This window comes from Drosophila guanche, unplaced genomic scaffold (genome assembly GCF_900245975.1).
Source record: "Drosophila guanche unplaced genomic scaffold, DGUA_6, whole genome shotgun sequence".
Lineage (NCBI taxonomy): Eukaryota > Metazoa > Arthropoda > Insecta > Diptera > Drosophilidae > Drosophila > Drosophila guanche.
In genome coordinates this window covers 2,329,905-2,352,271 of record NW_022995752.1, presented here as the reverse complement: position 1 = coordinate 2,352,271, position 22,367 = coordinate 2,329,905, and the positions used below count along the sequence as shown (strand labels likewise).

The 22,367-nt window shown below is 42.9% G+C and overlaps 2 protein-coding genes across 2 annotated transcripts; one reads left to right on the top strand and one right to left on the bottom strand.

The window, feature by feature from the left end:
- Nucleotides 1–811, bottom strand: LOC117587727. The gene has a single exon (XM_034278645.1). It carries the CDS (start codon nt 778–780, stop codon nt 151–153), a length of 630 nt encoding a protein of 209 aa, XP_034134536.1. The 5' UTR covers nt 781–811; the 3' UTR covers nt 1–150.
- Nucleotides 812–20,483: 19,672 nt separating this feature from the next.
- On the top strand, nt 20,484–21,101 carry LOC117587976 (WAP, Kazal, immunoglobulin, Kunitz and NTR domain-containing protein 2-like). The gene is made up of 2 exons (XM_034278984.1): nt 20,484–20,684; nt 20,888–21,101. The coding sequence occupies exons 1-2, from the start codon at nt 20,484–20,486 to the stop codon at nt 21,086–21,088; spliced, it is 402 nt and encodes a 133-aa protein (XP_034134875.1). The 3' UTR covers nt 21,089–21,101.
- Nucleotides 21,102–22,367: the final 1,266 nt, after the last annotated feature.

Genomic DNA, 22,367 nt, shown 5'->3' with positions numbered 1-22,367 from the left:
TGCATCTTCTCAGACCAAAATTTATTGTTAGTCGGGTAAAAGGAATGGCGAAAAAAGAAGTAGCAGAATTTCCAATGCAAGTCCATAAAGAAAACACCAGTCACGGACTGGCAAAAACGGGAACGTAAATTCTGCAAAACTTAACTCAGTTTATTCATCGTCCTCGTAGCAATCGTTGTCGTTTTCTTCCTCTGTCGCTGGACAGCGGGACTGTCGTGAAGAACGATTCCGAGTGGCCAATTGACAGACTTTGAGGGCCCGACACCGGGCCGACTTGCTCATGCGAAGGTAGCAGCTCATCATTAACCAGCCCTGCCGCACGTTTCGCCTGAAACGACGGGTGAACCGCTCCAGGTAGTACATGCTGTCGGTGGCCGTGAGAATGAACCAGAGTAGAGCTCCACTCACCGCCGTGGAGATGAGACCCAGCAGCCAGTACTGCAGTCGCGAATGTTCACATCCATCGATCCCCACCATGTTGAGCAACGCTTCGGTGAAACCATAGAGCACGCGTTCCACAGGACACCAAATAATGATGGAGCCCAATTCGGCTAAAAAAATCGCCATCACTGTCTCGATAGGCAGCTGCCAGTAGCCGTGCATGTGCATGTAGCGAATCGGAAAGATGCAAGTGTCCCAAAGAAAGCAAAGAATGGCCAACAGAAACATTAAGCTGGCAAGAGTAGGCGCCGGCGAGCAATGATCCTTTGGTGGGCTGAAGAAAAAGCAAACTCCTAACAGCTGAAGAAGCCCGGCAATGACGACCGCTTTTGGTTCCATTGAAATTTTTTTGTAATTTTTTTTGACGTTTGGGAAAAAGTTGACAAGATATGAAAATATAACTAGGCCATATACTAGGAATATTCAACTTAAACCTCGGACTGAATGCACCGAAAAACCCATCGAAATACCCTCCGAAAATGTAGTGCAATTTCCAATAAACTTTGAAGTGTTAGTTGGACGCTTGAACATGATTGACAGACCGCGAAGTAATTAGCCAGCCTCAATCAACCGCCATAGAAGCAGCAACGGCAACAGAGAGCTTCCAGAGAGCTGTGCTCTGCTCTTCATTATGCATAGATTGCAATTAATTAGTGTTTGTCAACCCATGCAGACGCACACTCGAACACATTGTGTGACGTGTGACGGGGGCGGTGCGCTCTGGAGGAAAATTAGTTTACCGAACCGCCCACTAATAGTCTCACATTATGGGGAGCTTATCTAAAATCACTAAAGAGACAGGCAGGCAGACAGGCAGACAGGAAGGAGGGGAGACCAGTGGCAGTCAGAGGCAGTCATCCAAAAAAGTGCCAACAAATTAGCATAACATTTGCCGCAATTAATCAAAATTAAATCTGCTACACACTAACCTTCGTGCAGTCGTTATCCTTGTCCAAATATCCCATCTCATGGCCATGTCAATGAACCGCATGAACAGGACCAACAGGCAACCTATTCCTTCCCTCCAAAGAGATGATAACAAGCTCAGAACGAGGCCCAGGTCGTGGCAGGGGGGCTGGCTGCCAGACGAATGGTTTACCTGACGTCCGACTGTGAACTTGAATCTATCAAAGCCATTGGCAGTGGAAGTGGCAGCAGCTAAGTGAAAATGCCTGCCACTACCACTGACAGAGACAAAGACCCTTTTTGTGCCGAAGAGGTCCACAGTGGGCACAGTGATTGGAAGGCAAAAGAAAATGAATGGACCAAGGAAAGGAGTCAATAAATAAATGAGACTGAGCCTTGCCCTATTTTTGAAGAGTGGGAAAATAAATATAATTAATTGCAATATAAATTGCAATATAAACTCCATGAATATTTTCACTTATTTTTCGACGTTCCACTGTACATACAGAAAACATTCTCATCCCTCACGTTCAGTTCCCATGAAGAGGATTCATTGTTGTCAGGCAGAACCTGGATCCTGCCTGCCTTGGGTACGTTCGGGTTCATTTTGTCTATTTAAAAATTTATTTGTTGTTATTTACATGCGACATTATTTATTTTATCTGCGGGGGTATCATTCGTCTAAGCGATTTTTTAAACCATCCACCGATAATTGGGTGTCCTTCCGTTCCTGTCGCACAAAATCCAATTTGTAAGTGTCACCGACAGTTTTTTTCACTGACAGAGAGCAGAGAGGCCAAAAGCGAGAGAGATCTTCTTTGCCATTCTCCAGTGAAGCGGGCCGGGGAATCAAAGTTGATTTTTCGGGCCAGCGCAGAATGCAACAAGTTGATGAGGGTAACGAATGGGAGGGAATGAGAGGTGTCACAGCATGACTTTTGTTATTGTAAAAGTCCTGGGCATAGAACGTGTTCATTTGGAGGGGTTCAAGGTAGCAATAGCGATAGAGATAGCAGTCCTGTAATTGAAACCATTCGTCTAGAAAAATCAATCAAAATTTTGCGATTGACATTTGAATGGGTTGCCGGGGACCGTGAGGACCCTGCCCGAATGAGGTGTGAAATTCTTTTGCTTTGGATTCGCAAAAAAAACATTGAAATTCATTCAGCTAGAAAACCATTTGAATAAATATTTATGTGACACTTGCGGGGCTCCCAATGGGGGCTAATCCCTAACCCAACTGAAAAAGTAGACCCACGACAGGAAGCATTTATTTTTCAATTAAATAATAAATCATTAGGGAGAGGAAAAATAATGATTGCAACGGTGACTGCAATGAAGGGTAAAAAAGTGCTCAAGAGTCTGTCTAGGGAAAATAATTTTCACTTCCGTAGCCTGTCGCTCGCTGCAGTAGCAGGAAGCTGGCTATGCTCCTGCGCCTGCTCTCTGACACACGGCGGCCAACAGTCAAGCACTTAAAATTTCATATAATTTTGCACGTGCAACTTTAATGAACTTTTCACACTCATTACACACACACAACCTCGCATCAAGAGGGGCACATAGGAGCTGCGGTGGAGTGTGCCACATACTCGTGGAGGCTGCAATAGGACACAAGTAGAGGAACGGAGATCCAAACATGAGCTAAAAGGGGTTGCCAAAACAGGAAAAAACTTAAAAAAATAACTTTGTACTAACTAACTTTCTCCTAACTAAATCTGAACCTTCGAATTTGTATATATGAATTACAAGCCTGAGTTATATCTCAGCATCATCCTCGATTTACTGTTATATTCTCTGACAAGTCCTATTTCTTCGCCTCTTCTTTTGATACACCCTTTAGTAATTCTTGGTTTCTCCCAATAGAATCATCAGCTAATAGTGTTAGCTTGCATTTCATCTTCTGCATCCAACTTTCTCCCAACTTTTCATCTGCATTGCAGCCCCATCTACACCTAATCTACGCCCCTGTCCCTGCACTGGGAAACTGCACTAGAGAGCGAGAGAAAAAGAAACTTGAAATGGGTTTCTCCATCTGCCATTTTGAAGGGCCTTTTGGGGTGTCCCTCTGTAACCACATGTAATGTGCGGCACGAGGAAACTGGAGAGTGGGTGCCGTAATAAGGGGCATACAGCAGGAACAACCCAAGTTTGGCAACAGAGCAGTAGGTACAAGAATCTTGACTTGTCAAATCGGGCGCATAAAAGTTGTAGCCATGAAAAGTTTTGCTTCTACTGCCAACTGAAAAGAGGAGGAGTTTTCTCCTATTTTTTATCAGTTTATATTCCGTTCGCCGCGCTGTAAGCGACACTGACATCTGCGGCAAAGGTGTTGCATGAAAGGTTAGACTTACAGGATACCCTTTTAAAGTCTGCGACTTTTACTTTATTTGCTTTACTGCTGCTGCCCTACATGCCCGCTCTTTCTACCCTGCTCTGCACTGTTGGGGCAGCAACAAAAGTAACTCTTCCCCCGTCCCATGCTGCATGTTGCACACGTGTCAGGCCAAGACAATGGAATCGCGTACGGGGTACTTTTTACGTGCCACAGCGCCAGCGACTCGTCAAAGGCAGTTGCCCCATTTACCCCTTCCATCAGTTTCCGTTTCCGTCTGTCCCAAAACTGATCTCTGGCCATGCCCCTGCTGCTGCGTCTTCCTGATTCCTGCTGGAGACAAATTGAATTCGAAGGAATTGTTGCTGTTGCTGTTTCTGCCACTACATCTCGCTCTTGTTGCAACTGGAATACAAAATGCGAAAGGGCAGGCGGCGGTGATGGCTAGGCGACGGCAGTTGGCGAATTGTTTTTGTGTCGTTTGCTGTGCGGCATTTCTGCTTGATTTGCATTTCCCTGCAGCACGATTTTCGTTCACCATCTACCCCTCATTCTCCTCCGACTTGTGCCTCATTCTCCGCTCCCTGCAGCACGCCTTGTTCCTCATTCTCCTCTGCCTGCAGTCCGACATGCTCCCCATTTTCCCCTCTGTCTGCAGTACGATCCCTGGACCCATTTGCTTGCTACCCAGAGTTCTATCAAGCGTTGAAAATCACGCTAATTGTCGCAGTCATTGCATACATTTAGGCGCAATGCAGCTGCTGTATGAGGGTGGAGGATGCCTTTGGACATTAGCATTAATTGAAATGCAGAAAGTCAATGGGGCAGAGTTGGGGCTGCTGCAGGGAGCCATTGCATATGAAATGAGACTGAAGGATAAATTATATATTTAAAGCTGCAATAAATAGCATGCCGAAACCTGCCACAGAAGTTGAATAAATCCTTTTTATGTTTTTCTAGCTTGAAGAAAATCCACTAAATATCAGGCAAGATTGGCTGCTTTGTCATGCAAATCTCTGGACAAGTCTTCTTCTGCCTGGAGCTGTATTTTGGGTGTGACAAGCCACAAACACAAACACAAACAAGAGTCAATGCTGGGAGCTATTAAGGAGAACAACAGCAGCTCAACAGCAGCTCAACAGTAACGAGTAGTTTTGTAGAATCAACAGAGGGGAACGCTGACACTTGCTGCCACGCCCACTGAAATGCGGGAAAGGCTGCCCCCCAAATGAAGGATGAGCGAGCGCTGACAGTGGCCGCAGTCCGCCTGCCACACAAAGAGAAAAGAACACCTTGCATAATTTATAAGCATTTCCATTTGCAGCCAGGCTAAAAGGAGTAGTCGTGGAGTTGGTTAAGGATACGACCGTGGGTAGATCACAGGGGGTAGAGGGCTTGTGTTGCCTCTTGTCACGAGGCTTTGGTCATGGGTCCGCGACATTTGCATTTGAACGCAATTTCAACACGCTCATGAGAGCAAATGACTAGGCAGCGTGGGAGAGAAGGGAAAGGTACAGTGAATGCACGCAAGAGTCGACTTTTGAGGGTGCTAAAATGTGCGAAATATTCAAAGTATTTTGTGTAAGAATTTGCCAAGAATCGAGCTGGAAATTATTCTAAAATTAAATTAATATCAATTTTGTCTTTTCAGACAATTTTAGATATTTATAAATGTGCTTTAGTTGGTAGCCTTTATCGAGCATTCACTGTGGTGGCCAAAGAACAAGCGGAAATGGCTGCCATCTGGCATGCGGTCGTGCGTCTCCTAATGAGTGCAACGAAAGAGCAGCGTTGGGGCTTGCTCTTGGGGTCTTGCCGCTGGTTAATCTAGCTGAAAAGTGGTGAAAATTAATTTAAAGCAAATGGGAGGAAAAACAGAGGCAAACACCCTCAAAAATTGGAGAAAAGTTGAAGCACGTTTAACCTTTTTCGTATTTGTATTTGTCCAACTGTTAAGGACACACTCGACAGGACATACTCGCATGTTTATATGTTTGACCTGGCCAAACATTTCAGTTAGTTTCAGGGCAATTGACAAAACAATTTTAAATTGTTTTGTCAGCCTTCTCTCGCTGCTGTCGCTTGGTAAATGCCAAAGTGTCGAAAAGTGTTTTCCACCAGAGAAAAGCCAAAGCTATAGAGAAACAGACAAGAACAGGGAGTGAAAGAGAGATGGAGGGAGAGCGGTAGAGAGAGAGAGACAGTAGAGACACTGCGAGAGCCAGTTTGACGTTGAAGGCATTTAAAACACGATTTTCACATTTACTTTTCAATTTTGCATTGTTAACGTTTTTATACCCCCCTGCTGGGGGTCCTGAAGTTGAAGGGTATATAAAGCATTTTATAAGCTAAAGAATAAATAAATGTTAGATTTGTTAGTTAGATTTTGTCCAGCCTTTATTCATGCAGTAATTATTATTTAAGAATTAAAAATAATAAATTCCAAAAGAAACTCTATTTCTCATTCTAGAGGTATCCTTAAGTCGTAATAAACTATTCCACTCAACCCAACATTCTCTGTCTGCCCAACAATTGCCCTTTCGTGCTCCTATTCTCTTTAACTCTGCCTCTGACTCTTCCTCTCGACCTACTTGCTTGTCTGGGTCTACAATGGCGACATATTGGGTAAAAGTGTGTCTACCCAGGGCTCTAGAAATTGAATCACACTCTGTGGGGCCTCAGATTCGATTAAGTTAAATCGAATTTTTTGGTTTTGGTTTTGGTTTTCTGCCGATAAAAATATCAGACAGTCAGCAGAGAGAGTTGCATCCTTGCTCCTTCGTTTTGTTTAGCTGGGTTTTTCTTCCTTTTGCTCAAACATAAACAAGATTTATATCGGCAATAAAATATTTTACGCTCCACTGGAACTCAACTAAAAGCAAAGCGAAGCGAAGCACATCTTCCTTTATGCCACCTGAGTGCCAGAATGCTGCGAGAATGGATTGAATGGAGAAGGATGAGGCTAGGAAGATGACGAGCAAGAGGCAGTGAAAGTGCTGGCTCTTATGGAATGTTCTCTACTGCCAGCGAGATGATGTGGCTTCATCAAAAGGAGTGCTGATAATTTGTCATGCCAATAGCGATAGTCTCAAGTCAAGTCAAGTCAAGTCACTGTGCCAAGCCAAATTCCTTAGCTAATTGGCGGCTTTTGCGACAGGCACTGGCAAGTGGCATCGTGTCTAATTGAAAAAGTTTTTCGCTAGCAGAATTAATGTTTCAACTTGTGGCACAGCTATAAGTAATATGAAAATATATTTACTTTTTTAAGCAGCAGATAACTGCCTTTAGCCGCCATAAAAATCAGCTTTAAACTTGTGACATTCCTCCAGAGTGGAGTCCCTTTATCTACTAGACTTATGGGAAAGTCACCCATATCCAGCTTGATGTTTTGTAGAAGCTATTGTTATCCAGCAAATAGGCTGACTTACAGTGTCCTTCCTCCATTCCTGTGTTCCTCAGTGCTCCCTTATTCCCCTTTGCTCCCTTGTGCTCCCATGTACCCCTGTGCTCCCTTGCTCCCCTGTGCTCCCTGTGCTCCTTTGTTCCTGTTTGAGTCTGTTGTCTGTTGCATGTACAAACAATTTAATGCCCAGGATAACAAGAAGACACACGACACACAAAGGGGAGAGTGGAGTGGAGTGGAGGTACGCAGCCAGAGTCACATGCCTGAGAGCACCTTGAGGCTGCAGTAGAGCCAGGCAGCAGTAACAGGACACGACAGGACAGGACCGCGCAGGGGCCAATAGTAGGGGCATAACCTACACGTACACACTCTCTCACTCTCCCCATCTCTCCCTCTCTGTATGTTTAAAAACCTGCTGCTTTCCGTATCCGTAAAAACGCCATCACAAATGCAACTTCTGTCATTTTTAATGGTTTTATAAGTTGCAAACACACAAATCAAAGTCAGTTTTTATGCTATATAGAACATAGCGAGAGCTATAGATACCAGGCTAGTCTGTGTGTGGCATGGAACCCAATCCCACACTGCTTGCCACTTCATGTTATCATTATGGTTGACTATTTTCTCGAGTTTGCCACTGTTTTGCAGGTGATTCCTAGCTCTAGTCTCTGGCATTAGTCGGATATTAACTTTGTTTGCTCTTTTAATGACTGAGCTCTGGACAGAGAGAAACTACTCCATGGCTGCTGGTGCTGCTGCTGCTCCTGTTAGTCCTTTCTTCACTCCGGTGGCTGCCAGGTAATGGCAATTAGTGCATCATTTGTGCCCCACACACACAGGTAAATGTGTAGCCTGCCCCTGATTAGTCTCTGTTAATTGCTGACATCACAACGTGTCCACTCCATCCACTCGTAAGGGATGAAGCAAGTGCATCTGTGGATGATTCTGCCCCTTGGACAAGCATTTAATGTGCCGGAATTGCCATTGAATTGATTAATCCAGTCTTGTGGCGGCTTTTACCAGAAGATTTTACCCCCCGTTAAAGCTATTAACAGTAGCATAAATTTTGATGAGGGGGATGTTGTGCTATAATACATTTTAGGGCAGAACAATGGGAGGTTTAAAAGGGATTACAGATTTCATGCCTCATGGATTTTCATCAAGTTTCATTGTGGGGCATCTAATTTTGAGTTAAATCTTAGTGGGATTTTCATCTGCTGACTAGGAGAAAGTCTGAGGGATTTTATACAGCTGGAAAGTTAAGAAAATGCAAAGAAAAAAATGAGGTTTCAGATAAATTACACTTGTAATATCTAAAAATATAAATAAAAACCTCAAAATGCATTTTTTAAAGGCTCAAATACTTGTACTCTGTTTATTTTAAATCAAAACCCATTCCCATAACACAAAAAGATTACAAGGTCCATCAACCAGTTACTTAGACAACTTTTTGTCGAGTGTACTCCCAAAGAGGAAAACATTAAAATAGGAGTCTGTACATCTCCATTGAATGCTCTCAGCACTCTCTCTCCAGGACTTCCTTCCATCAAATCTACTTCTGCGCATGCTCACCATAGAGATTTCTCTTTGAATTTTCGTGATGCTGCATTAAGCCAAAAGCTTCCACACTGCTGTCAGACACAAAAGGACTGGGGCATGGCAAACAAGTGGATCAAAGAACATCCCCAAATGCAAACAAAGGATGGAAGGAACTACATCAACAGCAAAACGGTTGAAATGGAAAATGGAAATTACATTTCAGACGGCAGCATCGTCGTGAAGCTTTAAAACTATTTCTGGAGTTATTAAATGCAATGCGAAAAGTTTAATTGGAAAATGCTCGAGGGAAATGCGGCCATTTTTCGAGTGAAAATTGGTGGCTGTCCTATTAAATGGAAGGCAATTGAGCAGCGAACCGGGTCCATTCCGGGACTTATTTCGCTCTTAAGATTTGCATAAATGTATTTAATATTTAAATTAGTTCCACGGCCAGATAAAGCCACTCATGCATTTGGGTGTCGCGTCCATTTGGTGTTGGCTTTTATTCCTGATTTCTTTGGCTGTTTCTAGTCTAAAAGGAAGTGACTCCAACCATTGATAATTTCTCAAAATTGAATCGCTGTCCATTGCTTATGCACGCCTCTGAAGAACTCCGCTGGAAACTCCTCTGGATAACTCTTTCCATTTGTATGCAAATTGAGTGAATGTCAGTGTCCTGGTGTGCACTTTGGCACTCGTGTAATACTTATCAGAATGGGGGGAGGTATTAACAGCGACAGGCCGCAGATATTACGTATACGCACTAGCAGACAAGATGTTAATGCGGCAGACATACAGAGACAGAAGGACAGACAGTGGGAATCTATATGCACGTTTTACTTATACCTGTATCCATTCGATGCCCCATTCCGTGTCCCGTGTGCCCTGTCCATGTCCCAGTGGCTGTTCTCAATCCAATCTTCCTGCTGCTGCTGCTGTTGACAACTTCGGTGACAGTTTGCAAAGTCGTTTTGCCTTCGTTGGGTCCTTGTTCCTGTTTCTTATTCAGGTTTCTTTTCGCTATTTCTGCGACTTTTGCCGTGTATTATTCTTTCTTTTTCTGGCACTCGAATTCACCCGCGGCATTGCGCATATTTCCATCTTAAGTATTTTTATAGCTAATGGCCCTTTTAGCTTAATATCAACACACACAAGTGACGCCACCCTCGAGCATCTGCATATACAATACGAATACGATACAAAGCCTTGCCCCGAGAATTTTTGTTAAATTTTTATGTGTTTTCATAACGATTTTTATGCGCCACTCGAAAGGAAGGCAGGCCAGGCCGTTGACTCGCTCCAGGTGGAGACAGGGCAGGTCGTTTCCTGAGCCAACGCCACCTGTTATCAATTGATTTTTGTGTGTGCCTGCCAATTGCCAGGGATGCGTGTGTGACACGGCCAGCAAGAGCGAACGAAGAGCTTACAGGTACTCTTAGGCAGCGCAGGTGTTTGCCACCCATTGATCTACCCCTCCCGCCAAAGTAATCATGAATTGAACCACACTTTAAAGAAGGCACATGCAAAGAACTACGGCATGGGAGCTTATTCATGCCGTTTCCCTGGGCTACAAACACAATTTCCAGAAGTTCAGGTAGCCTGGTGGCACACAAGGAGAGCAACAGACTGCTGCCCTGGCCATTGGTTGTTGCACACACAGTTGCTGATTGACAAGTTGTGGATGGGGATGAATATGACGATGAATGCTGCTGTTGCTGTTATCCCGAAGCCCCTCTATACACCACTCTGTACCACGTTGCGTATACACTATCTATGCGTTGGCATGGAGCACAAGAGAGCGCTGCCTCCCTCTCTGATTTTACCTCTCTGTATCTCTGTGTGTGCCCCAAAATGGTTATTGTTATGTCGTGCAGCTGCCCCAGAGTCAGAGCCAGAGTCAGAACTCGAGCCAATTCCAGGGACCCTTTGACATTGGACAAAGAGAAGTGTGTCCCAGGCAGCTGATAATGCCTCTCGTTAGGGCTTCGATTTTCCCTTTTGCAGCTTGACCTTTTGAGCAGTCAAATTAGCTTGGAACGTTTTCCTCTCTGGACCAAAAGGATCAATTAAAGTAGAGTTCTAAGTATGAAAAATATTTGTACACACATTAACCCAACGAAAAGGGACTTGGACTTGTCAACAATTGCCGGGTACTTGGATATGTAATGCCAAACATATTGCCAGTAGAGTTTAAGCATTTTCTATCGTCCTAGTTTCTCCAGTGCTAGCTCTACCACTTCTCCCCTTTCAACACATTTTCTCGTAATTTTGTTGTCGATGCCCACGGTGCTTCGACTATTTTGCATATTTTTACAATTTTCACGCTACTATAAAAGTGCTGCGCTGGCTCTCTAGTTGTTTCCCCTCTTTTAACACACATTTTCCCTTTACTCCGCTTGAACTCTATGATTTAATGACTTAAACGCTTTTAGTTTCAATTATTTAATTGTTTAAATTTAGCTCTATTTCCGCTGCAGCACTGCACTGCGGTTAATTAATTTAAATTATTTAGCGGTTGCGGGTGGGTTTTTTCTTTTTTTAGCTAGTGGAAGTCATTACCATGTGGATTATTTGAAGAGGAAAACGCGGAAACTATGCACCATCTGATGTTGATATTTTGGTTGCCGAAAGGAAACAGAATTTTTGGTTTGAAAAAAGAAAAAGGTTTTGTGTTGCCTGCAAATTTCTGCGACATAAACTTAAATAAAATAATGCATTAAATATGATTATTTTCCGACAATAAGTTTTAATAAATCACATGCTTTTGATCATTCAATTAATCCACGCACTGACAGCGCAAAAAAAGGAAAACATAAACAAAAAATTTTTTATAAAAAATCTACAAACAATTAAGCATTTTTTCACAACAACTGTCAAAGTTCAAATGAGGCGTGTAAAGGCGTGTCAGCTGGTGTCTCACACACACTTACATATCATTATATATGGTCCATTATTCGACGAAGCGTAGAGGGGGGCGAGCAGCTGCATTAAAGCTGCTTAGCACGGGCCGTGACCATACATCCCCAAATACGCTTTAAATTTCAATTATATTATCATAAATGTTTTTACACTTACAGAGGGTGAACGACTTAGGTTTAAAGGTTTGGCAAATGCACAGAAAAGAGCAGGAAATTTTAGAATTTAAGCAAAAATACATATTTTATCTCTATATTTCTGTTGAAAGTTTTTTAGTCTTTTTTAGCCTTAACTTTGCACAGGTTGCATGGGAAAGCATGAATACAAGAACTCTCCAATGACATGTGTATCTTCTCATAACTACCATAGCTATAATCCCTTTCTATCATCAGCAGAGTATCTGAAATTTCGTCGAAAAAAATATTGTCTGCCTTTGGCATTCGTTTTTTTCTGTGGGTTTTGCGGAGTTTTGGTTGGGGGCTAAAGTTATCACAGATGCGCAGCCATTTGCTAAAAGCGACAAACTTTCACACAACATACACGCACACTCATAAAGTTATCACACACACACACAGAAACACACACAGAAACACACACAGAAACACACACACGTTCGAGTACAGTGGGGACTCCACTGAGTATGGGTTTTTGGGGTTTTTATGGCATTTTGCTGTTAGCGTTGGCATGTTACTGGTGCCTGCTGCCTGCTTGTCTGTTTGTTGTCTCTTGTTGGTTAATTTACATTTTCTTGGTAATTAAAATGTGTCTTTACAGCCACACCCCATCCCACACGCTCAACCTTAACCCCTTTCGAGCTGATGGGGAAACTCATTTACATAATTATGTGTGTGGCAATTTCGAAGATTTTTTCTGCCACAATTATGCGTCTGTATCTGTAACTGAAGTGTTTGTGGTATAAATAAATTTATTAGAATTGCTCTTTATTTCGCACATTGTAAATGGTTTTGTCGCTGTTTTTGACAGCAATAATTGTAAGGAAGCATCTGCATAATGCTTAAGGCATTTATTAATATTGTTTTGCTGGATATTCGAGAGTTTTGAAGTGGGGAAAGAATGGGAATTTGATTGAGCTATAAGTAGTATTAAATGTAGTTTTATTTTCTGCCAGTAAGAACTAGCAGCTTTTGGGAAATAGTTTTATATTTAAGGGAATATTTCTTGCCTATTCTTCCTTTTGCTGAACACATGAATGCCTTTGAATCTTGTCTCCATATAATTTCAATCGATGATAATGAGTAATTTCCCCCATCTACTGCATGGGGAAAAACGCTTTCGTTTCACAATTTCTCGTCGCTGTCAATTGTTTTGCTTTAATTTATGTCAGTCCAGAAGAAGTACATAGGAGTGGGAGGAGGGGCTTGTGAAGTATGAATTATAAATTATGGGAAATTAATATTTATTACTGATGAAAATGCAATTAATATGATAATAGATTGAGGGAACGAATGTAATTAAAATTAACATTCACTCTTCCGCATTAGTTGTGTCCAAAGAAATTTCAAATGGATTTTTGGGCCAACTTAATTGATGGTTAGGAAATTGTATGACAAAGACACGCAAAATATTAAGAAAAATTATTTAGAAAAAATTATAAAAACAAGCAGAAATCTCCATAGAATTCAGGGAACAAAACAAGAGAGGAAATCAAAGCTGAAGGAGGAACGAACGCGTGTACAAAGTCAATAAGCAGCAACATAAGTCAACGCTAATACCAACAAAATAATGACAAGAAATGGTCAGTGGCAATTGCTAACGAGTCCTGGCTGTGCTTCGGCCTAGACAAAGGACCAGCCAGTCGGAAGTGAGCAACCTACTGTGTGCCTGTCCGCTGCCCCCTGCCTATCCGCGTCCTCCCGCCCGCCTGCCTCTGCTACACTCTGGAGTGGCATTAGAGGCGCTTAGCAGCCACGTTCCCCAAGTAATCCGCGTGCCGCCTTCCTCGCTACTATTTGGGTAGGGCGGCCCTGGGAAACGCCGGAAATTCCCAGCTCTAATTATTGACAGCAACAGGAGGCGCCACTTCAGAGATGGTAGAACGGAGAGAGAGATGGCATGGCGGGAGCGCTGAGGAACAATTAAGGAAAGTCCTAGGCTGTTCCTTCCTAGGGGGCAAAGAGTGTAAAGTTTACACGCATACAGTGGCAAAAACTTGAAGTGGATCCGAAAGTGTGCTTCCGCCCTGTTCCTGGGCATTGAAAAATGTTCCTAATTATACGTTACGAGATTTTCCTACTGGTTTTTTCGACTGCTTCCAATAGAATCGCCGACCCACCGACTTGAGCAATTTTTAATTTGTTGCAAATCATTTTTTATGTGGATACTCAGATCCTTTTGGGAAAAGAACACTGGAACGTTCGGACACTGGACTCCTTGGAGGGCAATTAGAAAATGTTTGGCGGTCTTTTCTCGTTCGCTGTGAAAAGTTTTTTGGGGGCAACAGGCAGCGGTCCCTAGAATAAAATTAATCTTGAGCATTAATCTAAAAGTTGAGTCCGTCTCATGAATTTCATTCGCTTTTAATGATCGCATTTAATGCTGGGGATTTACCAATGAGAATAGAACTAGCAGACAAGAATTTATCCCTTTAAGATCTATAGTGGAAAGAGGGCTAGGGAGAGTCAGACTTTTCCTAACCGGAAAAGCCAAAAGTCTTCTTTATTGTTATGTGCCCTGCGGCCGCATTTAAATTTGAAATAAATTATTACTAAAAATTCCATGCGGGAGGAGCAAAAAACTTTTGTGCGCCAAAAAATTAGACAGCCAATTAAATGGGAAATGCCGCAAGGCACTGAAGGAAAATAGCTTAGAGAGTGGGAAAACGGCAATCTAATTATGAACAAAAGAGCATCAAATGGAAAGCCAATCTATGTATATTGGCTGCCAACCTGAAAAGCGCCTCAAGTCCGGCTTCTGTTTCGATTTTGCTTCTGCCTTTGCTTCCTATTTTATGTTGCCCTTCCATAAAAAGTTGACGCAAAATAAAATGTTTTTTTTATTCGTACATCAAAAGCAGAGAGAAGCGGAGAGAAAGAAAAAATGAAATACGTTTTTCCGATAAGATTGGGAAACTAATTTCAAATTCAGCACACAGGCCGAGGGAAACAGTCCTTTCGCTGTTGCTCTCAGCTTGTTGCGCTCTTGGCCAAGAAGTGCGTGTCCTTAAAGCTCCCTACGATCCCTATACCTTTGGCATGGATTCTGGCAAACCATTGAGCTATGAAATATGCACAGACCAACACGAGTGCAACTTTGGCCAAGAGCAAGTTTATTGGACAAGTTTCGGGCCCAGCAGCAGGACTATGACTAGCACTTGGCTGCTTATTAAATGTCCCACGTGGGCTGGGGTCACAGGTAAAACCACGCCCCGTTTTACTACCTGTACGTACACCGGGATGCCTTGAGGAGGTGCCTATCAACCCAAAGCCTTTGAGGTAGATAGACAGAGAGGACGAGAGAGTGAGTGGCACACAAAAAAGGATTCATTCAAAAGAAAATTTATAAGAAGGTGATTTTGTCTGCTGGAATTTATATTTGTTTCATAGCCCCAAATTGAAAAGGAGGGAGAAACGTTCAATAAGAGCAACAGAGAATAGAAATGAGAATGTGTGTGCTTCAGAGAGAGAAAGGGGCAGAAAGAGAGTTAGGGATAGGGCAAACAGCAAAAAGGAAATAAAACCAATTGAAAAATTTATTTGCTTTCTTAAATGAAATTGAAAATGATTTTTTTTTGTTGATCCGAGTGTGTGGTCTGGCTTTCATTTGCCATTTTTACTTACGCTCCAGTTGCCCCAATCTAATTGGTGGCAACAGCAACGGCAGGAGCAACATCGATATGTGAAATATTTATGGTGCTCTCTTCCGTTGGGAAATACATATTCGAGCAGAGCTAATGGACAGCACAGCGGTGTTTTAGGTGTGTTTTGTGGGAATGATGGCGAATGAAATGATGATGCGAAAGCTCTTAGTTCTGTGGGTAATATAATACTCTTCAGCTCTTACTTATAAAAGCTAGACAAGTTAACGCCCAAATAACCCAAGAACATTTTTTTTAAATATTTAAAACATATTTAATTAACGAAGAACGGATTAAATGAAAAGAACCGGCTTATAAAATTTATAAATAATAATGGCATAATGGCATTCCAAAGCCTTAATAATACTTGGAAATTATTAAAAAAAAGTTTAGAAAACATTTTAAATCTAAAAAAATAAATAAGTTCACAGAAACGTGCTTAAAAAATGTATAGATCATGTCTGATGCTACGTAATCTCTCTTAATAAACCCTGTGCTTATTTTCTGTAGCTAGAAATAAACGCAACAATTTCCAAGTGAGTTTATTTTAAGCCCCCCAAAGGATCTGAAAAATTGATTATTTCATTCGTTTTCCATTTTCTTTGCGCTATAGAAAGTTTAGAGTGAGAGCTTTTCCTTTCCTTTGCAATATTTTCGCGGAGACGATAATGATATTATATCACAATGCGAAACACACACCTGCGAAACGCACTTACCCAGCTGCCTTCCCACTTTTCCTTATCCCATTGCCATTGTGACAACTTGAAGGCGAATTTTCTCTTTGGCTGAGTTTTGACTTTAAAAACCGCAGACACTGAGAGGCACTGGGGAGAGTCACTGGAAGTTGGGTACAGAAGTGTCTCGACTTCGACATCAATTCTCCAAACGAAACATAAAACTTTTTCGCTATGAATAAGAGCAGTTGATGATGGTAAAGGGGGCAGGGGGAAGGTCGAGAACAGGAGCCTCTTAACCGACAACCGATATCAGCATAATATAACAACATAACTTTCTCAACTTTATGAGCAGAGCGCCGATTGCTGTTGTCATTTCACTTGGCTTCCGTCGTTAATGTGGCTGCTGCTTCTGTTTTCCCTGCTGCCTCTGTGGCTGGAAAAGTTAAACAAGTTTTGGTGAGCGGTTTTTCGAAAAATAAACGCAAAAAAACGAAAAGGGCCGTGTGAGACGCATCTTACGCGTCACAACTTTTATACTCGGTACTCAGTGGTTATTACATTTTACATTTTTTGTACACCTGTCATCTACATCTACAAAACTTCTCACGCCAACAAGCTCTTTTAGCTCGCCCCCTCCCCTTGAGACGCACACCTTACTATTCTGTCTTTAATAATATTCCCATCTAATCACAGTTCGAAGAACTGATGTATATGTTCATTCCTACGTAATGGCGTTTTTAGATTTATCTTATCTTCAAAATTGTGGATACAGCAGATTTTCACCTTTTGCGGGGGCGGAATGGGGCGGGTCTAATTTTTTAAATACACTGGTGTCAGTGTGAGCATACATCAGTCTGGAAGCAAAATTTGCCGGCTCTAACTTTTATAGTCCCTGAGAAAAAGGCGCTCAACAGACGGACAGACAGACATGGCTAAATCGACTCGGCTATTGATGCTGATCAAGCTGATCTGCAATTTTCAACTTATTCCTGACCGCCTTAGGGCTGTTTTCGGTCTCCCTAACTGGTGCATTTAATATATCGTATCATGTTGCTGATGGTAAGAATAAACTTGTCCATGAATTCAATGGGAAGTAAATAAAATTATGATATTTCCGTTTGGCAGGCACTCCTGCTCACCTCAACATAACTATTGCCCCATTCGTGCAGATAGGCTATAGATACTACCTTATTGAGCAGAATGTGTTGAAGAATTGGTTTCAGGCGCATTTGGAATGTCGAAAACTGGGTGCCGATCTAGTCAGTTTCGAGACCCGTAAAGAAATGGAAGCATATTTTCGCCCTTTTGCGGTGGCGGAAGGGGGCGTAGCTAATTTTTTAAATTCTCTTGTAAGAGTGTTTGCATACAGAAGTCTGGATGCAAAATATGGTGGCTCTAGCTTTTATGTTCTCTGAGTACTAGGCGCTCATAAGGACGGACAGACGGACCGACAGACAGACATGCTTGATCAAGAATGTATATACTTGATGGGGTCGGAAACGTTTCCTTCTGTCCGTTATTCGTGCAAATACAATATACCCTATTTACTCTTCGAGTACCGGGTATGAAAACACACACAGAACTTTTGTCTTTTTGATTTCGAAAACGAAATGTACCAAAAACTTGAAGTTGAGTTTTTCTTTTGACTGAAAAGTTGCTGTCGATTTGTTGTGGTTTTTCTCCCTCTGTTGTTGATGTTGTGGCTGGTCCGGGTTTGGTTTTCAAAACTAAATGAAAGCCCCAGCTAAAGCATCGATTTACAATCCTCAATAGAAGTCCGAGTCATCCCTCTAGGTTCATCATAAGCTGCTGCACTTTCAAGGCTTATAATTAATTATATTTGCATTCTCATTAGCCACCAATATTTTGTGGGGGTTCTGGCGACTGAAATAATAAACAATGATTTTTCATGTGCTGACAGTTTTGCTGAAATCCAATACACAGATGAGGCTCCAGCATGTGCGCTGTGTGCTCCATATGGCTCATTGCCTGATTTGATTGATCCAACTGGTGACACCTCTCCTGGGGCGTGCGTAATCGAGGTCGAGAGAGAGTCGGAGGCGACGCTGACTCCATGGGGTTTTTGCGCCCAGCTGTGTGTCGCGGCATTTGTCTAAAATGTCAAATATAAATATTTGCTTGATGCTTGTTTGAATTTGGTTTTGGGGTTTGCCAATAAACAGAGCGAGGGAGGAGCATTGCCAAGAGAAACGAGAAGAGTGTAGAAGCGAAGAGCAGTGTGCAGCGGATGTGGGTGTGTCACGTTTGCTTATTTGCATAGACAACAGAGCCTGACAATTGTCAGGCACTGTGTTTGCACTTTTGGCCTGCCTGAAAACGTTTGGGGGTTTCCATTAATTACATTGTCAATAGATGGGCATGGGGCAAAACCCTGTTTGTGCGCCTAATGAAGTGCAGACGGAGGCCTATGAGTCGGTGTGTGTGGGATTTCCTGATATTGATAGGGGTCTTAAAATTGTACTCAAGCAAACAATAACTTCTAATCAGGGTCAGGGATCCAGAGAGAGAGCTGTAGATTAAGTGTTATGTGTACTCCAAGCCCCGAAAGGGCTGCGTTACGTTTACCCTTCGGTTAATTGGTAAAACATTGATTTACCCATACAACGATAATGAATAAATAATAATACTTTTTGACAGCAAAGCCACAGCGCCAGAGAGTCACTTGTGCGTATACGTAATGCTGTCATAAATTCAATCCCCAGGAAACGGCATCGTTCCAACCGTTACAAATCCTGCCAAAAGCCACACAAACAATACAAAATACGAGTGCTATAAATAGAGAGAGAGAGAGGTATTGTGCAGCGTGGTGCACGGGGAGGGACATACATTAACGTATCAATGGCTTAGGGAAAAGTACAGTCGCACTCGTATAAATAACTCTCAGCTCTCCCTCTTTCTGTTTCTCTTCTCTATCTCTCTTTTTCTATGTCTTTTTGGGCTCGTGTCCATTGGCCGGAGCTCAAAGTATTTCTGCTGTGCCAGTTGCAGTGTATGTCAAACAGTATTTAATGAAAAATATGTTTTGATTACATAACCTGGAACCAGCGCAGGCTTTTTACTGGTAAAATGTACCGAAAATTAGATAAATATTAAAAAAATAAATAAATATTGTAAGTAAAATATAAACTGACGATTTACCATGACCTAATCCTCTTTTTTCCACCACTTTCCACGCAGTCAAAGCTTTTTCAAACTGCTTTCAATCGCCAGAGCTGCCCCTCAGCTTAATGTACCTACAAATTGAGTTCAAATTTTAGCGTTAAACTATTAAGCTCAGCTAAAGGGCACTGGAGAATCTGTTTAAACTGTGTTGCAATTGGCAAAAACATATTTATGCAGCGGCAGCCACAGCCACTCGTGCAGTGAAGTAAAGCCACAGCGTGACCAAAATGTTGCGCTCAGCTCATGAGCCCTGAAAGGCATCGCAGCTCCGCTCCGATCAACCCAGAGCCTTATCTAGTACCACGAACCTGACCCCAGAACGGGGTTCGAACTGAACATAACAACGCAACGCAGTGTAAATGTCGTCCAACGGCGAAAAGGACAAACAAATTGCGTATACGCAACGCTGACTGGGACTGACTGAGTCAGGGGCACCCAAACTGAATTTCCAAGGGGCATTAAAAATCTGTTTCGGGTGCCAAAATGTGGAAAACATAATGGCGAATCAATATAGCGCCAGTGCGAGAGTGGGTGGGCATGGGCTACAGTAGGGGGGTGGCAGGGATGCTGTGTGGCATGCCCAGACCAACACAGACGCGCTCCCACACTCGTCTGTGTGTATGCATGTATGGGGTCTTGTGCCGAGTGTTTGTGGTTAAATGCCTGTGGATACGCCGCTGTCGCCATGACCAATCCACTCTCGGTCTCTCTCTCTCTCTTGCTCTCTCCCCCACCACACACCTCAACAAATTGATGGCCTTTTGAATGGCATTTCAAGTGCAGAAAATAGTGCAAAGATTAAATCCCCTCATAAAAAGCACACCACAAAATCACAGAATAAACTATTGATGCTGCCCTCAGCGTGGATATGGATGTGTTATTTTAGCTCTCGTTGATTGTAGGGAAAGTGTATTAGAGGTGTCATTGTGCAGGAAGCAACCCTCCGTGTCCTGCACAGGTAAGCAGTGGTCCCTGCTGCCTGTAGCTGAGCTACGGTTTTAATTGGTTTAATTAGCCAGTCCCCCGCAGCTGTGGCAGCTCCCTCAGCTCTATGTATGCATGTGCCACGGCACAGTCTTATCGTCGGACCGTCATGGTCTTGGGGAACTTTGGCTTACAGCTCTGGAGAGATTTCTGCTCGCTGATTAGCCGTTAAATTGGACATTACTGAAATTTCGCTATGATCTGCAGTTGCTGTTAAAAACTCACGACATGCAGGTCGCACTTGTTGTGACTTTTTTGGCCTTGGCATCCATTGTGAGCAGCAGAATGATGCAGAATGATTCAGCCAAGTGCCAGAGTGATCCAACGTTGACGGGAACGTGTACAAACTATACCAAAAAGTGGTTCTACTCCCGCAGCTACAGGGAGTGCATCATGTTCCATTACGGAGGCTGTGGTCAAACGAAGAATTTATTCGACTCTGAAGAGCACTGCGAATCCTTATGCCTGGGCTTGGGTGACTACAAAGTGTGACAAATGGCAGTAGACTGAGAGTATTACTTATCAAAAATAACAGAAACAACAAAAATGAAATCATTTTCCTGGCATTCACTTTTGCTGGTGCTCCTCCTCTTCTTTCTATTTGCGACTGCCTGGGCCTACAATGCAAGTAAGTCGGCCAAGCAAGGTTCCGATTGGAATGAGCTACTGAAGCTACTGTCATATGATACCATCGTGTTGCTCCCTTAGAGAAGTGCGATGATGTGCCGACAGAGACGGGGCCCTGCCAGGGGGAATTCGAGATGTGGCGCTTTGACAATGTTAATCGGCAGTGCGAGTCCTTCATCTATGGAGGCTGCCAGGCCACAAATAACTTTTTTGAGACTGGCATGCACTGCGTGCTGAACTGCCTCAAACATCACGAGTTTTAGAATTTAAATATAATTATTTATTGGACCAGATGATGGTTGAAAGTTTCCTTCTGCGATTTGCAATTTAACAACAAAGTTGTGAGGGGAAAGAGATGGGCTGGTAGGGAAAACTTTGACCGTGGAAACTATGATTTGTCTGCAAAGTTTAAATAGATTTTGCTGCACTCTATTTCTGTGGGCTCTCGATTTATGTTGCTGAAAATGGAGTTGTTATATATCGAGCAAAATGCTACCCGAATGTGTTATTCATGCGTGAGGTGTGATTATTATTGATTGGGAAATTTTTGTGTCCACTCCTGGCACTAATTTCCATTTTATGCAGTTTATGCAGCGAGGCAGTAGCGCACTCACACACACGGCGTAATTTTAATCAGTGACAGACCAGCTCGTACGGGTGTCCAGCTCATGTGTGACCATATCGATGCGGATCGAATGACATTGCACACGCCTCTCCTCCCAATTCAATCAGCCAAAAAGTGGGTAGCGGAAATAGCAACAGTAGCGTTAGCAATACCTCCTCTGGCTGGCTGGCTGATTACTTAATATGCAGGTCCAAACACAATTTAAACCTCTGCAAAACGCACACAACACTAGCAGCAGTGAAATCAACAAGATAACCCTACAAAAAAGCAGAAGAGCGGTTGATTCTTCTGCACCTACACCCTTTATTTGTAGGACAGCAGCTGAGGGTGCAACTGTCTCTACCACTGTCTGGTGTTACACACCTCCCAGCTGAATCGTTATACCCCTCTGCGTGATTGTCTGCGAATAACAAGGTGTTATTGTATGCTGCTTCTGTTCTGTGTGTTCGTTGTCCGTTATTAGATTTCTCGACAAGAGACAAAGTTCACTTGTCGGCTACATCAGATGTGTTGGCAGGCCTGTCTGTCGCCGTTGCAGCCACAGTTTTTCCCTCGTCTCTCTGTGTGCGTGTGACGCGTGTAACGTGGGGGGGGGGGGGGGGGGGTATTAAATTAATTAGCAATTTGCACGACGGCAAAGCCGGTAAAAAGTGAAAACAGCAACAATTGACTGGCGTGTGGGGCAAATCACGAGAGAAACAGCCACAGAGGCAGAAACAGGAGAAAGACCGATTTTTAGATGCAAATCTGCTGCTAAACAGGTGACTGGATAAAGGATACTTAGAAGAGTAAGCGCAGAATGCAGCGGAGGAATGTAAGTTATTATGAAAAAGTTAGCTCTTTGTTTGCATAAATGATTTCTTTAGCAAAACCCCTAAGACTTATCCTCCTTTTAGGCACAATCAAACACTTTCGAC